This window comes from Cydia splendana, chromosome 11 (genome assembly GCF_910591565.1).
Source record: "Cydia splendana chromosome 11, ilCydSple1.2, whole genome shotgun sequence".
In the NCBI taxonomy this organism is placed as follows: Eukaryota; Metazoa; Arthropoda; class Insecta; order Lepidoptera; family Tortricidae; genus Cydia; species Cydia splendana.
This window is the reverse complement of record NC_085970.1, coordinates 14,188,958-14,206,000: the sequence shown is the minus strand read 5'-3', so window position 1 is coordinate 14,206,000 and position 17,043 is coordinate 14,188,958. Positions and strand designations below refer to the sequence as shown.

Here is a 17,043-nt window from a genome sequence, read left to right as displayed (position 1 = left end):
CGTGATTTTAAACTATAATCTTATTTTAATTTGCCTGTTTTGTTTCAAAGTGTATTGTCATTAAATACTTAAGTATAAACGTATCAAAACAGTAGTGTGTGAACCGTATAGTGTTTATTATTTTATTATAAGAAGAAGCATTATTGTTGTAGTATTTGTACGCCGAGTGTTTATCGTATAATGTGTCGTCGTGGTCAAATATTTTTTTGTGCATTTCTTATTAGTGGTTGGTGTGCTTTAACATGTAAGTGGCATAAACTCCGCTACTATTAGTAAAAAATATTACTTACCACTTTTTATATAGGTACCTAATAAGTATTACACTTGTTTTTTTTTGCAGCTGCTGAGTTGTCTCCGGCTGAAAGTAATAATGTACGTAGTAATAAAGAATTGTAAATTTCAATGCAGTAAAAAAAAAATTGAGATACTCGAAAGATCAAAATTTCTTTTATTTTGTGTGGCTTTGAAAGTGCCATCTAGTACCTATTTAAAGCTGTTACAAAGCACTCTATTTTATGTAAATTTTTGTATTATTTTTTATTTAGATAAATCTCATAAATCTGATATCAATAGTGTCTGAACATGTATGTATTATTGTTATTTTTGTTTTTAGACGAATTGTAATGATGTCGGTGACTGTCCATCAATAGGCACAGATTGCAAGGAAAAATGCGGTTGTGATCAAAATATGTACGTATGTAGAACTATTTTAATTTTAGGTTAATGGCACAATCACACAACTAGTATTGTGACACTTTTCATAATATAGCTAATGTTGCGAATCGTGTTAGAATGAAGTAAGTAAGTACTCTAAAACTGACTTTTTTATAATTTATTTATTTCAGCCCAACTACTTTTAATAAAACTACCCAGGAATGTACAATAAACGTACAATTGTTAATCCTGTCATTAAAGGAGAAATATAATACGGAAGGTGAGAAAAAATCTTCAAGGAACAATACGCCAATATATTTAGTAACCGTGTGGTCTAGTTAAAATTGTAACTTTTTACAGATAATTATATGTCTACAGAGGAAGATGGTATGGCAAGTACGTTACATATGCTCTCAGTTGCACGTTGTTGTACCTGTTTATCCATGTATATATTTTTACTTTTTGACTTAAATTATCAAACAAACCTTTCTTGCTCTCAAAATTTCACATTTCATATATATTTTGTTAATGAGCTATGTACATACTTGACTTGTAAAGTTCTCCCTATACATACCTATAATATATATATTTCGAAGTGTTATTATTTGAAAAAATAAATTCATAAATGATAGTCTCAAAGCATTCCCTTGAGGAACTTTTTAATATGAATTTTTAAAGATTTGCTGGTTGGATTAGATATATGAGCTACAACTACATATATAATAATTTAGCCTGTATACGTCCCACTGCTACGCACAGGACTCGAGGGCTTTAGCTATAGTCTAGCCCAATGCGGATTAGGGACTTCACATACACCTTTTGGATCTTTTCGCATATATATGCAGGTTTCCTTACGATGCTTTTCATTGCCAAAAAGCTAGCTAGCTAGCCATAAGAGGTATAACTTAAAAAATCGAATAATGATATTTTTTATATTATATTTATATCGAATAAAGTCGAGATTTTTAAAAATTCATTCGGATATAAAATATATATTTGGATAATGTTTTGTTTTCAGCTAAAATTCGAGCGGAGGCTGATAGACTATTTAAAGGCGTTGTAGTTGCCGCCTTTCTTTTCATTGCGTGTGCCAGCGTCTGCACTTTAATTGCGTGCATTTATTGTTGCAGAATTAATTACACGTAAGTTTTTTATTATTGTGCCTTTTGCGTTAAAATTTTGTAAATCATACAGGATGTTTAGTATCTAATTACTAAGTGTGTTTGGTGGCAGGCTGTTCGAAAGGTAATCCAATCCTACTAATATTATAAAAGTGAATATTTTATGTTGGGATGTTTAAAAGGAAGTCTTTATTGCATTATATTTACACCCAGTTTACTAAGTACAATTAACTCACGCAGTCTTGCAATTTTTGTGATATGGACCTGCACCTCCACCATATGGAAGCATAAAACCTCTTTCTTCTTTGTAAAATGTTTTACTATTAAATCATGTTTATAATAAAGTTGCATTTCGAAGTTTAAAACATATAATAAATAAAATTAATAGAAAACGACAATTTTACTTAAAACAAACATAATTTAAACAAACACTTTAAGGTTTTGCTACCAAACGTACCAAACACACGCTGTAAGAGTACGTGTAAGCTGTTAGAGTTGTATGGTAAACTTATTTTACTTCTTTTTATAGAGATTATCAACTGAAGAAAAGTATCAAAGTGCTGGCGAAGAAGACGGGAAAAAAGTCTCAAATAATCAAACCCGCCAAGGTCCCCACAGAACAAGTGGCACAGAGTTGCAATGTTGTTGTAGAAGATGCCGGTATATTCTGTGTTTAAAACGAATATTTGTTTGCATTTCCTATTATGATTGGAACTACTTTACGATTGTTTAAATAATACGTTAAAAAAAAAAATGTTTTGTGTGATAAAAATGTTTTAAACAAACGGAACGTTTTTAATTCATGGCAACCCGAAATCTGACAGATGAACTTCAGTCCCCATTCATTCATTGTTTTGAGTTTGACATTTACGACTGACGACTAATATTTCTACGTCCATTCATGACTTCTGTACTTAATAATTATAAACAAGAGAGAAATTTGTATATTACTAATCCTGAATTTAATAAGCACGGTTTCAAACAGTTGCCAAAATCCTCAATCACTCATATTCTTATGGTTAGCGTAAGTATAAACTCTTAATTACCTTGTATTGATTTATTGTTTACTATAAACAAATCCAATCAAACGCGTTCATTTGTTTTTGTTATTTTCAGTTGGATCTTCAGCAACAGGTCATATAATATGATAGAAATTAGCTTAACAGAGTATATTATCATGACTTTTGGTGTTTTTCTAATTTTGGCGTTGTTGTGCTGCCTTTGCTGCATATCTATGAAGATAAGGTAAGTTTATAGTTTATAAAAAAAAAAAAACGAAAGATGAAGTTGCACAAATTGTTATAGTAAATTGAAAAAGGAAATACCTTCCTTTGGAAACATTATCGGTAACAACCCATGTCTACTCCATACATGACAATCTGCTTTTCTTGCCAGGCAGCTCATTCTGTTTGGACCCAAGTAATAATGCTTGGGCACTACTGAATAGGCTAAAGTAGTTATTCTATAGTCTGTTCAGAAAGAGAAGAGTTGTGGAATGTATTGGGCTCCATACATTCCACGACTCTTCACTTTCCGCACAGACTAGTAATTAGCGTATGTGTATTATTATTATATTTTTATCTTAAGAGGCTTCAATTAGATTTGGTATTGAATTTTTTATAGTAATAGAGCAGCGGTTGGCAACCTTTTAGCAGCCAAGGGTGACGTAGTAGTTAACCAAGTTAATGCAAGCTGCACTTTGTTAATAAGTGTGACTTTATCATACATTGCAGACTTTATCAGGCTGGTGGTGACACTGTCGTTTGATAATATTACATACAAAATAGCCAGGGGGGCTTGTGAGCCGCCTGTTGCCAACCGCTGTAATAGAGGATTATCAATGAGGACATGCATTTAAAGCAATATTTTAATTATTAATATCCAACCCCTACTCTTTCATAAATTTTATTTAAAACAAATCTTGTAACTCATCTCATAAATAATAATTAATAACATACCTTTAACAAAATGTTTCAGTGACCTCCGGATGAAGAGCTACATATTAGAAATGGCGAGCCAGAAAGGCATAGAGGTAGACCTAGACAAAATAGAACCCAAATACGCCTTACAGTCTTCACTTTCAAATGAGAACTGCACAATAATTGTACCAGATGTTGTTGTAGTCCTTTAGCTTATGATTTGACAATGGAAAGGGCGTTTGGCCCTTCAGTATGTTAAGCTGAGATGCTCCAAGCGGTTAAGTGGATGCTCCAAGCAGTTAAGTGAGGCAAGTGCGGTAGTCACTTTGATGTACAGAATATAGAGGTATTTGTACAAACTTTACAACCATGACAGGTGCGAGAACAAGAAGATTTGAGGAGAATAGTGTGGGAATGCTGTTGGGACAGTATCCTACATCTCCAACTCCAAGGAATTCGGCCAATGAATGCAACAAGCGATCTACAGTATGCCTGTTCTTGGCTGTTCTTATACTACAACTACATGACAGGTACAAGAGTATGTGCTATGACAGAGAGAAGGAAGGTATAAATGTAGATTAATTTCTTGCCAAAAATTGGATATGCTAATAGCATTGTCTTATGGTAATGCTATTAATTATCTGTTCTGTGCCAAAGGATTTGAGTAAGTACATGAAATGTACATACATTCAAGAGTAGTATAAAGTTTTTATATAAAATGGTAGGGGAACCTTTTATAGCGATCCTTAATGCTCTTGACTACTTTAGATTAGTGAAAGATTTATGCTGTCAAGTAGAAAGACTGGAATTTTAGTGCTTATAAGCTGATACACACACATACACTGATTGACATTGACAGGCTGATAAAATCCCTTTTTAGATCTGCATAAATGTTTTGAATTGATCTGTACAGTGTCATTTAAAAAGGTTTAGATATGTTAGTTTTAAATTGTTATGTGTCTTTTTGAATGAATCTGTTTCTATTAATTTGAATGTGTTTATGTTGAAAAAATATTTATGTACCTACTCATTTATGGATATTTGCATAATTTAGGTTTTAAATTTTTTAGTAGATTACTCATATTAAAAAGTTCAAATTCTTTTTAATAGATTGAATAATGTAGTGTAATAGCATAGTGTTTAATAGGATTAAATATCCAAAAAGTAGGTGCTTACTAAATCTAGTATTTTTGTAAATATGATTTAGTTGTTTTATTGTGAAAAAGCTATTTTAGCATTAATAACAAACATCTAGTCTGTAATTAAAAAAAAAGCCAGATTAGCTCCCTTGCCTTCGCCGTTTGTATGGCGCCCATGACACATGTAGCCCTGATAAGCTCTTAACCATGAAGCCCTCATAACCATGTAGCCCTCAAATTTTAGTGTTCTAGTCAAATATACCTACCTATAGTGAGATTGTGTGATGTTGGCCTTACCTTAAATTAGTAATAATTGTTCTTTAAACTAATTCGAAAATCAATCAATTCACTAAACTATTAGTAAAAACTTCAATACAAGAGTTTGTAGGAAATGCTTCGCGTATGTGTACCTACTTATTTATATGATATACCTAATTATAAAATACTCTTAAAATTATGGGAATATACTCGTAAAGATGTAGAAATGCTTAAATGCATTTATTTATATACTTACCACGAAGAATCAAAAACACTGACAAAAATGTGTCGACTCAGTAGAGTAGGTAGATTATTTGGGATTCCAATTTTATAAAATAAACTAGTCAAACATACCTACTTTACGTACATTTTAGTGTATGGTATTTATATGTATATGGTATTTATGAGTCTAGTTTTTTAATAATTAACCTAGTCACTATGTAAGTAGGTATAATGTATTTTGGAACGTAGCAAGGATTAACCTAAATTATTATTGCTAAATTGTGCTTAGTCTGTACATATTCTAGGTCTAGCCTACAAGGCACTGGATGCCGATATTTGATATAATATATGTCGGCGGCCGATCGTAAAATCAGGCAGATCATAAAATAGTGAAACGCGAAAATCATTGCCTCGTTCCCTGAGTCGACGGAGCCCCGCTGCGCGGGGTCCTATTTTTATTGCCTAGTTCGTTATCCAACCTATCTTTTGGTTTAATGTGACTAGGGTCAAAACATTACACAGGATCTTTACGATTGGGCGGATATTACGATGGGACGCCGACATATATACCTACGTATACGGGTAGGTACAGTCAGCATCTAATAGGTAGTCACTATCCAAATACACTCAAATACATCATAACGCATCGTTATTTCTTTAGGCCACCCCACACTAGCGTCTTTTGAGCGTTGGCGCCTAGTCAGTGCCATGGGAATGGCGGCGCTGCGCCAACGTTGCGTCGAGAGGTAGAGTTGAATCGCTGACGCTCGGGAGACGCTAGTGTGGGGTGAGTGTGTTACGAATGTTACAATATGTTTGGGAACTTTGGCTGTCATTATCTTTTTGATGTTGACTGGACCATGGATGGCATAGACAAAAGAATAACGAGACGCACAAATTATAAATGTAAACCTTATAGTGTCCGTGCACGATGCTATAGAATAGATGGCGCCGCACGGAGTTTAATGCTTAAGTATATAATATAACCATATAATAGGTACGTAACGCTTAACCATGTAATACCATTTTCTATTGGACCGAATGAGCGCCATACAGAATAGGGTGCGCCACTACCACAATCCATCACAATCTGGGGGTCTGTCTACCGCGAAACAAGAAAATTGAAATTTCGTTATCTAACTTCTCTATCAATCTTGCATATTCGAGCGATAAAGATAACTAAATTCCGATTTTGCGTTTCCCGGTAGGCCCTTGCTAACAAACCGCCTTGATGCATCAATGTCATATTTTATTGTCTGTGAAAACTTATCAAAAAACAGTTTAAGGCATAGTATGTATAAGTTACTCTATGGTTTACTAGAGGCGCTAGTGCTGCACCCTGGCGGCAGAACATTGCAGTAATATCCCCTATTGGAAGGCTGACCATGAATATTTTTGTGTGTTTATTGCTTTGGCTATGTATAGCCAGTATGTTTTGGGGCATTCCAGAAAAGTGTCGGGTACGTGATGCTATTTATTAACTCTTCTGATAAAGCTAAAGAGATACAAAATAAAAGACGAATATTCAACGATATATAATACAGAATTCTGCAGGTTTTTAAGGTAGACGCCATACGCGTCACACTTCCGACTAAAGCCTATCTTTGGGTAGGTATTTAAATAAAAGTAAACAAACAATTTGTACATTTTCTATAACATTTATTGATTAACCGACCAATTACAAAACCGCCTTGATCAGTCACTGAACGACTTTGACCTACATTATTTGATCGTGTAATGTTTTCTTCTACCCTCAACTGACTTAAGGAGTCATTTGAGGGTAGATTTTGTTTACTTTTATTTAAATACCTACCTAAAGATACAGAGTATTATAGTTCGAACTACGTGAGTAATTTAGTCGAGTGGCGAGTATTACATGTCTGAAAACCAAAAATTTAGTCACAACATGTTTTATTTAATTGCTTAGATTGTATAGCAAGTTATAACGGAAGAAAGGCCTTATGCAGCAATACTTAAAAATAACGTAGTTTCAGTGGCGTAGCTAGGGGGGGGCGGCGGGGGCGGCCCGCCCCGGGTGTCACCCATTTGGGGGGTGACACCCGACCGTGAACATCAGTAGTGCCATCTATAAAAATTCGTAAAACTGTGGCAGATTGCACAACCGCCATTAAGGAAATAATATACAACATGCCCACGAGGAACCCGAGAGATTTTGACAGAATATTCCTGATCATATTTAAAGACTAAAATGTCCTATAATTTTGGAATTCGCCTAGTTTCATAGTCCAGTACCACCAGCATAGCAATGTACAAATTGCAGAACATTCCCAAAAAGCGGAAACGTTCTCGAGAATGTTCTCAGAACATGGAAATTATTGTTCCGCCTTCTTGGATTTTTTCCAAAAAAATGATTTTGTCATAGGTATCTAGAGGCCTCTATCTCCCGCCATGCCAAATCTCAGCGCGCTCGCACCAATATGAAAAAAATTAAAAAAAAAACTCGGCCATTTTGTTTTTTTTTAATGCAGTTTGTTTTGTCTCGGGGCCCTCTATGACATTTGGTCGAGCACCCCCCACCTATCACGCACCGTTTAAAAGTTGCCATACAAAATAAAAGTGGCCAGTTTTCCCGCAATTGTAGTATTTTTCCAAAAAAACAATGTTTCATAGGTATTTAGGGGACCCCGAGATTCCGTGGCCAAAATTTCAGCGCGCTAGTGCAATTTAACTTGAAAAAATTAAAAAAAAAAATCGGCCATATTGAAAAAAAAAGCATGGCGGCATCAAAAACTACCAGGGTCCCTCTATGACATTTGGTCGAGCACCCCCACCTAGGTCTGACCGTTTGGCCGGGCCGTCATACATTTTTCTGACCGGAAGCGGTAGACCAAAAGTCGGAATTTTCTGGGGGTAAGGATACTACACCTAAACTATCGTGAATATTCATGGTATAAACTACGATAAATAAATAAATTCTCGTTCTCGAGAACATTCTCAGAAGTTACCGAGAAATTCTCATGTGGAAAGTTTCGCAACTTTGGAAAGTTTTTTTTTTTAATTGTGTGATTATTTCTGTAATTGACAAAAAAAAGTTAAAATTATTTTTGGGTGACAGTTTTACAAATTATAGCATTTACATTTTATGTACAAAAATCGAAAAACGAGAAATTCTCATGTGGAAAGTTTCGCAAATTTGGAAAGTTTTTTTTTTAATTGTGAGATTATTTCTGTAATTGACAAAAAAAAGTAAAAATTATTTTTGGGTGTCAGTTTTACAAATTATAGCATTTACATTTTATGTACAAAAAATCGAAAAATAATTTTATTTTGGCGAAATTGACTTAAACTCTTTTAGTATTTTGTCCTTATTTTGGCCTCAGAAATGCATGGTTAAAATCTCTCGGGGTTCCTGGTATGTAACAATAATATGTTGGTGCCTCGTAGGTTTTTTTATTCAGAAAGTTTTTTTTATTATGTGATTATATCTGTAATTGAGAAGCTATGTCACTTTCTAATTGGGTGACACGGACTATTTGAAATTCATTGTGAAATGGGATTTTGCAGAATCTCTTTGAAATCGCGCACTTGGCAAAAAAAAAGTTTTTAAATTTTTTTTTAACGTAAATTATTTGTATATCTTTCACGGGACAATGATGACTCGGACCTTTGGGAGGCGTGCGCGGAGCCCAGGCCAACATGTAGACCCTTATGACACTTATGAAATGTGGGTTACACCGAGCGGATGCTGTCCTTGCCCGTGTCATAGAACGCGCGCAGAGGCAACACCCGCCAGGGTGTGGACTATTGAGAGTTCATGGAATCTAAAATGAAAGCGATGGAGTAAATTGTGAGCTATGGAATATTAAACGTAATTTTATAATTGTAAAATATTAAACATATTTTACAATTTTGATTGAATTTTGGGGTGACACCCACAATTTCCGCCCCGGGTGCCACCCATGCTAGCTACGCCACTGCGTAGTTTATACATGTACTTAACTCAAAAAACACATTGTAGATTAAACATGGAATTGAAAAACTACAAAATCGATTATCGAAAGCTTGGAAATCCTCGGTTTCATAGAGGACGCATTTAGTTAACTAATAGCTCCATACATACATTTTGGGTGAACTATGATACGTACTTTAAAAAAAATACGTTTTAAATTTATTTACTTGGTTATATTCGACTATTGATAGACAATATTCAATTAACATTGTCTACAGTTTTATATTATCTATCTATTGTAAGATTACCTATCTATTTGGGTAGAGTATATTTTCAGATAAATTCTTCTACAAATTCTTACCAAATAACGAAAGGTTGATATTTTTTTAAAGACATACCTGATATAAAAAAATAAATCTTTGCATTACCTACTCGTAATTAGTCTTTTATGGTTCTGAATTTTATTTACATATACAATGTACTACTTGTGATAGAAACGGTAGTTTAAGTAGGTATATTTTTAGAGATAAATACCTAATCCTTAGAATTTTCACAACATTAAATTAGTGACTAATAAATACCCAAAGGACCGTAATCCCTCGTACTGTATAAAATTAATATTTTTGCAACTGTCAATTTACCTACAGAATAACCATTAACATACACATGATGTCTTGGAAAACAATGCTCTTAATAAAATTGCACACCTCGATGAAAGAAAACAATAAAGAGAATACAGCAATTTAAGAAGAGATAAACAATAGGCGGCCTTATCGCTAAAAAGCGATATCTTCCTACCTGTCATTTTTACTAAATTATGTGTCATAAAGTGACGATATATTTACATGTAGGTACTTAGTTCGGTGTTTGTATTATTTTCCTATTATGTCAAGGGGTTTGGCTGTCGAATATTAATATGAAAGAAACGATATGATAGTGATACTAGTAATTGTCATTTTTTAACGTTGTTTCTGTTAAAACATTATTCCACGATTTGCCAACTATGTGTGCTTGTCTTTAGATAAACACAGGTAGCCATTGAATGTGTAGTATGAAATATATGCAAAAAGGAGTACCTACCTTGCCTATGCCTTTGTTTATATACAGGCACAGGAATACTTGGTGACAGATTTGTGCAGGGGTTTCCAAAGATTATGCTTCACGGGATACAAGTGATACAACTGTGGTTTGACAAATTCAGGCGGGCCAAAATTAGGTTTTTACGGCTTTTGATAAATTCGCTTCTGTTGTTGTCGTGTCGTTCTAACCTAACGCTTTTCTACTGCCGGGATTGGTCCGATTCGCCCGTGGGAACAGATGTGAAAGTAGCAGAAACTTTCCAAAAAGTTGGAAAAGATCTCGGAAATGTCAGGATAATTTCACAGGAAATAAAGGAAACTCATTTTGAAAATGGAAAGTTTCGATCTAACAAAAATATGAGAAGTTTCTGAAATTTTTCCTTGTGGGTATTTCTCAATTTTCTGGTTTTCTGGTAGCGCTGTTCTGTATCTACTATGTAGAGCAGCGGTCGGCAACCTTTTTGCAGCCAAGGGCCAAATAGTAGTTACCGAAGTTGACGCGGGCCGCACTTAGTTAATATTTATGACTTTATCAGACATTGTCGTTTGTCAATATTACATACAAAATAGCCAGAAAGGCTCGCGGGCCGCAAGTGAGAGGTTCGCGGGCCGCATGCGGGCCGCGGGCCGCATGTTGCCGACCGCTGATGTAGAGTATCTACTAGAGTAGTATCTACTAGAATCCATATTAAAAAGTATAAGTAAATTTTATAGTTTTCGTACGCCTGTGTTGCTTGTATAAACTTAGGTCTCCGGGACTAATATAACAAGCAATGAATGATTGTAAGTATATAATAATCGATTAATTTGGTGGTGACACTGCCAAACTTGTGACTGAAGGATATTACGCCTGTGTAATTTTAATAAACTATTTATCTACAATATTTACTTTTGTTTTATTTTTCAAATGATTCAAGAGTTACAGTCCGCCTTGACAAACACTGCACCGGATTTGACAGAACCCAAGTGTGGAAGTAATCATTGTAAACGTCATATTTTTATATAAATTTTACATTCCTGTATTTCCACACTATAGATTATTGCAAATGCCATGCAGACTTACGTTGTTCCGACTGTAGGTAAATATTTGTGAGAATTAATTTGTGATGAAAGTGCAGAGAAAAAAATATTGCGCGGAAAGTATGCTTGACAGAAATTTTGGAAAATACTGATAGGAATTAAATCTACCACCAAACTAGTTGTTAAATATTGGAACAGACCGCAAATTGACGTCCATGTGCTGAATAATTATGCTAAATAGAAATCCGAAACCCAACTGTCCCCTGATGCAATACCTAACGTCAGTCAAACAGATTTATCTTAATACCAAAAAGCAATTAGTCCAATTTGAACCGCATGACAACTCACACAAGAGTGTGATTGGTTTGACTCGGCGTCTATTAGTCCGCCGGATTTTACTGAGGGAATTCGACATAAAATGGAACAATGGCGTATCAAACAATAAGCCCCTGGGCTTATCAAATATATCACAGTCACTCCGCTATTTGAGGGCTTTGAGTAGTGTTGGTAACTACTCAAGTCTTAGGAGTCTTCACCTCAAAGACTTGAGTCAGTTTTTAGACTCGGAGCCATAAAAATGCTGCTCGAGTTCTTTCAAACTTTTTAAAAACTTAGAAACTTTGTGACAAAAAATTACTCAAAAATTTTTCAAGCCGCCTCTCGTCTACACTTATACATGAATAACGAAATTAAGGTAAACATAATAAAGGGAAAACTTAAACTAAAAACTTAATAAAAATTGTCTTAGGTGGCTCGATTCTTATTAAATTTGGTTCGAACTTCGAAGACTCAAAATTTTTATAATATTTTTGAGCCACTACGTTTCATTATACCAATCCGAAATTACTCTACAACTAAAATACAATACAATACAATACAAATACTCTTTATTGCACACCTCAATAAAAGAAAACAGAAATACAAGCAGAGGTAAACAACAGGCGGTCTTATCGCTAAAAAGCGATCTCTTCCAGCCAACCTTTGGGTAGCGGAAATTAATAAATGTACATATCATATATCAGTAGGTGTTGCAAATGCAATGAAAGAAACCTATCACTAAATACATCGAAAACAGACAAATTACCGTGCAAATAAAAATACATAAACATACTTTATATACATACATAAATAAATACATATATTATATAAGTAATATAATATAATATAGCAGTGCCAGCCATAGAGAAAGAGTAACCAGATAAAAGTATTAAGGAAGAGATAAGAAATGGAGTTTAAGTAGTCTCTTAAAAGAGTTAGGAGACTGAGCGCACCTTAGGTCAAGATCAAGAGGCAGAGAATTCCAAAGTCGAACAGCTTGAAAAGTATAGGAATTACTAGCAAAAAGCAGAGCTTTGTAAGGGCTCGCGGAATTTTTCTACCTATATAGTTATTACTAAGGTAGTTTTTAATAAGAGATTCATCTTAAAAAAACCGGACAAGTGCGAGTCGGACTCCCCGCCGAGGGTCCCGTACAAATTTAACGTATTTATTAATTTATTTACAAAAAAAATTGTTTTCAAATATTTTCCCAGTATTTGTAGTGACGATATTACTTGCCAAATTTCATAGTTCTAGAAATTCTAGATCAACGGGAATTACCATACTTAAGGGGGCCCACAGATTACCAGTTCGCCGGACGATATCAACCTGTCAGTTGTTCGGAGCTGTCAAATTTTACGTTTAACTGGCCGGCTGATATCTTCCGGCGAAGTCCGTCAGTGGGCCCCTTTATAGGTACATTTTGATTCCTTTGAGATTTTCGAAATATACATTTTTTGCGGCATAAACGGCCGTATCTTTTTTTCCGATCACTTAGATCTCTTAGAAGTTTAAATTTTTCACAGCTTTTAGGACCTAAGTTATGCTTTTAATTTCAACTCGATACATCCACGCGTTCCCGAGATAAAAGGTCTTAGTAGACAGACGGACGGACAACAAAAGTGATCCTATAAGGGTTCCGTTTTTTTCCTTTTGAGGTACAGAACTCTAAAAATGATATGATATGATATAAGGGCTTCTATAAATAATTAATACCCCAAATCATTTTGTATTATATTATATCGAGAGTGTTTGTATTATATTATATCAATAGAAACTTATATTAAATTCCTCATGCGAATATATTCTTGTTTCCTACATTTCAATACTTGAGTGTTTAACATTACGTAGGTTTAATCTATTATAAGGGAACCATCTATATCTTGATGTATCCAAAACTTCTCATATTTTTATACCGTTTAGTACAGCTTTTATGTCTACCGTTCTCCAATTCTCCCTCAATTGCTCAAAGGTTAACTGGAAGAGATCCCTGAAAGGGATACGTTCGCCTTTGTACTATAAAACTTTGTGTGTTTTTTCATGTCTTATCTTATGTTTCTTTTTGTACAATAAAGTGTTTTACTACTACTACTACTACTACTACTACTACATCTCATTAAAATGCCAAAAGGGCCTCACGTGTTGGCTTAAACTCCGAGCAAGCCTTACAAATGTCCGCAACACCTATAGCTTCTTGACCGGTAGACATGAATATGAGCGTAGCGATGTGACAACCCCATCGCTTGCTGATGGACCAGTACAATCAGTCAACGCAGGGCAGCTTGTGGAGAGCTGTTGGGAAGAAACATTCCCACGGCTCCTGGGAAGTGGGAAGTTCTGCCACCCGATAGAAGGGTGGATAAAAAGGGCCCTCTGCCTCTGTCTTGCTTTAGCCGGTCGTCCAGAGTGGAAAGCGATATCGATTTCGACATTTGAAACGATGAGGCAGTAATATCGCGCTGCAATACTGCTGCCGACTGCGATATTAGTGCCGACTATATTACTGCAAATGTCAATAATACTGTCAGCGACATCAATTTTGACATTTGCAACAGTAAGGTAGTAATGTCGCGCTGCAATACTGCTGCCGATTGCAATATTACTGCAGACTACATTACTGTCGCAAATATCATAAACACTGGCAGTGACATCGATTTTGTCTTTTGAAACAGTAAGGCGCTACAATACTGCTGCCGACTGCATTACTACTGCAAATGTCAAAAACCCTGGCAGCGACATCGATTTTGGCATTTGAAACAGTAAGGCAGTACTATCGCCCTGCAATACTGCTGCCAACAGCGATATTACTGCCGACTGCATTACTACCGCAAATATCAAAAATCCTGGCTGCGCCTGTCATTTGCGCGCTGCAATACTGCTACCGACTGCAATATTACTGCAGACTACATTACTGTCGCAAATGTCATAAACCCTGGCAGTGACAACGATTTTGTCTTTTGAAACAGTAAGGCAGTAATATCGCGCTGCAATACTGCTGCCGACTGCGACATTACTGCCGACTGCATTACTACCGCAAATGTCAAAAACCCTGGCAGCGACATCGATTTTGGCATTTGAAACAGTAAGGCAGTACTATCGCCCTGCAATACTGCTGCCAACAGCGATATTACTGCCGACTGCATTACTACCGCAAATAAAATAAATAAATCCTGGCAGCGATATCGATTTCGACATATGCGCGCTACAATACTGCTGCTGACTGCAATATTACTGCCGACTACATTATTGCCTCGAATGTCAAAAACCCTGGCAGCGAAATCGATTTTGGCATTTGAAACGGTAAGACAGTAATATCGGGCTGCAATACTGCTGCCGACTGCGATATTACTGCCAACTGCATTACTGCCGCAATTTCGAAATCAATCACGTGTGATTTTAACCGCCATAGAAGTAAAAACGATTATCGATTCAATCAAATAAAATAAATTAATTAAAAATTAAAAAACACGACTGCGAAAAAGCGAACTGAAAAGACAAAAATAATTTTTAGTTGTGTTAGTTACTCAACTTAATGAATGTAAAAAATTATTAGAATATGAGTGTTTAGTGAAGGTTATAAACAACAAACGCAAAAGTTTTATGCTCATTTAGGATCTCGACTGTACCTGTGTATTTTATTTCAATTGCAGCCTTTTAAATGGGAAAATGTCAATACATCAAGGTCCCCGACTGCAATTCACTAAACACTCATATTCTAATATTTTTTTACATTCATTAAGTTGAGTAACTAACACAACTAAAAATTATTTTTGTCTTTTCAGTTCGCTTTTTCGCAGTCGTGTTTTTTAATTTTTAATTAATTTATTTTATTTTATACTTTTTAGAATTTTTACATTCATTAAGTTGAGTAACTAACACAACTAAAAAATATTTTTATCTTTTCAGTTCGCTTTTTCGCAGTCGTGTTTTTTAATTATTTATTTATTTAATTAATTTTGGGGTCATGATTTCGTTAATAATCATTTGAAGTCACTTTATATTACTTTTGCGAGGGCGTCCTCAGTACAGAAAGGCACGCAGAGCGCCGCATATATCGGGCTACGCCCGACTACTTTGGAACGCGTACAGTGCGCCACGAACGTCGGACTACGCCCGACGCTTTGAGCAAGAGGGCACTGAAGGCGTCTTGGTAAGGGTACAGCGTGTCACGTATGTGGGCCTACGCCCACCACTTAGTATGAGAGAGTCAAAGGCGCCTGGCTTTGGACCGAGTGCAGCGCGCCACGTACGTCGGGCTACATCCGACTCTTTTACCATTAGGGCGCCGAAGGCGCCCGGCTTTAGAACGCGTACAACGCGCCTCGTACACGCCCGACGCTTTGAGTATGAGGGCGCCGAAGGCGCCCGGCTTAGGTAAGCGTACAGCGTGTCACGTACGTCGGGCTACGCCCGACACTTTTAGTATGAGAATGTTGAGGGGACTGGCTTTGGACCGCGTGCAGCGCGCCACGTACGTCGGGCTACGCCCGACGCTTTGAGTATGAGGCCGGCTTTGGTAATCATACAGCGTGTCACGCTACGCCCGATACTTTTAATATGAGAGAGTCGAAGGCGCCTGGCTTTGGACCGCTTGCAGCGCACCACGTACATCGGGCTACGCCAGAACCTTTAAGTGTGAGGGCGCCGAAGGCGCCCGGCTTTGGTATGCGTACAGCGTATCACGTACGTCGGACTACGCCCGACGCTTTGAGCAAGAGAACACTGAAGGCGTCTTGGTAAGGGTACAGCGTGTCACGTATGTGGGCCTACGCCCGACACTTAGTATGAGAGAGTCGAAGGCGCCTGGCTTTGGACCGAGTGCAGCGCGCCACGTACGTCGGGCTACATCCGACTCTTTTACCATTAGGGCGCCTAAGGCGCCCGGCTTTAGAACGCGTATAACGCGCCTCGTACACGCCCGACGCTTTGAGTAAGAGGGCGCCTTCGGCGCCCGGCACTTTTAGTATGAGAAAGTAGAAGTCGCCTGGCTTTGGACCGCGCGCAGCGCGCCACGTACGTCGGGCTACGCCCGACTCTTTTAGTATGAGGGCGCCGAAGGCGCCCGGCTTTGGAACGCGTACAGCGCGCCACGTACGTCGGGCTACGCCCGGCGCTTTGAGTATGAGGCCGGCTTTGGTAATCATACAGCGTGTCACGCTACACCCAATACTTTTAATATGAGAGATTTGAAGGTGCCCGGCTTTGGTATGCGTACAGCGTGTCACGTACGTCGGACTACGCCCGACACTTTTAGTATGAGAAAGTAGAAGTCGCCTGGCCTTGGACCGCGCGCAGTGCGCCACGTATGTACGTCGGGCTACGCCCGACTCTTTTAGTATGAGGGCGCCGAAGGCGCCCGGCTTTGGAACGCGTACAACGCGCCACGTATGTCGGGCTACGGCC

General features: G+C 37.0%; 1 protein-coding gene across 1 annotated transcript; it reads left to right on the top strand.

Moving 5' to 3' along the window:
• The first annotated feature begins 127 nt into the window (after positions 1-127).
• LOC134794812 (uncharacterized) lies at positions 128-4,595 on the top strand. Its single transcript, XM_063766610.1, has 7 exons — positions 128-244; positions 341-372; positions 614-690; positions 846-934; positions 1,673-1,796; positions 2,305-3,020; positions 3,753-4,595. The coding sequence occupies exons 1-6, from the start codon at positions 181-183 to the stop codon at positions 2,450-2,452; spliced, it is 534 nt and encodes a 177-aa protein (XP_063622680.1). The 5' UTR covers positions 128-180; the 3' UTR covers positions 2,453-3,020; positions 3,753-4,595.
• The last annotated feature ends 12,448 nt before the right edge of the window (positions 4,596-17,043 follow it).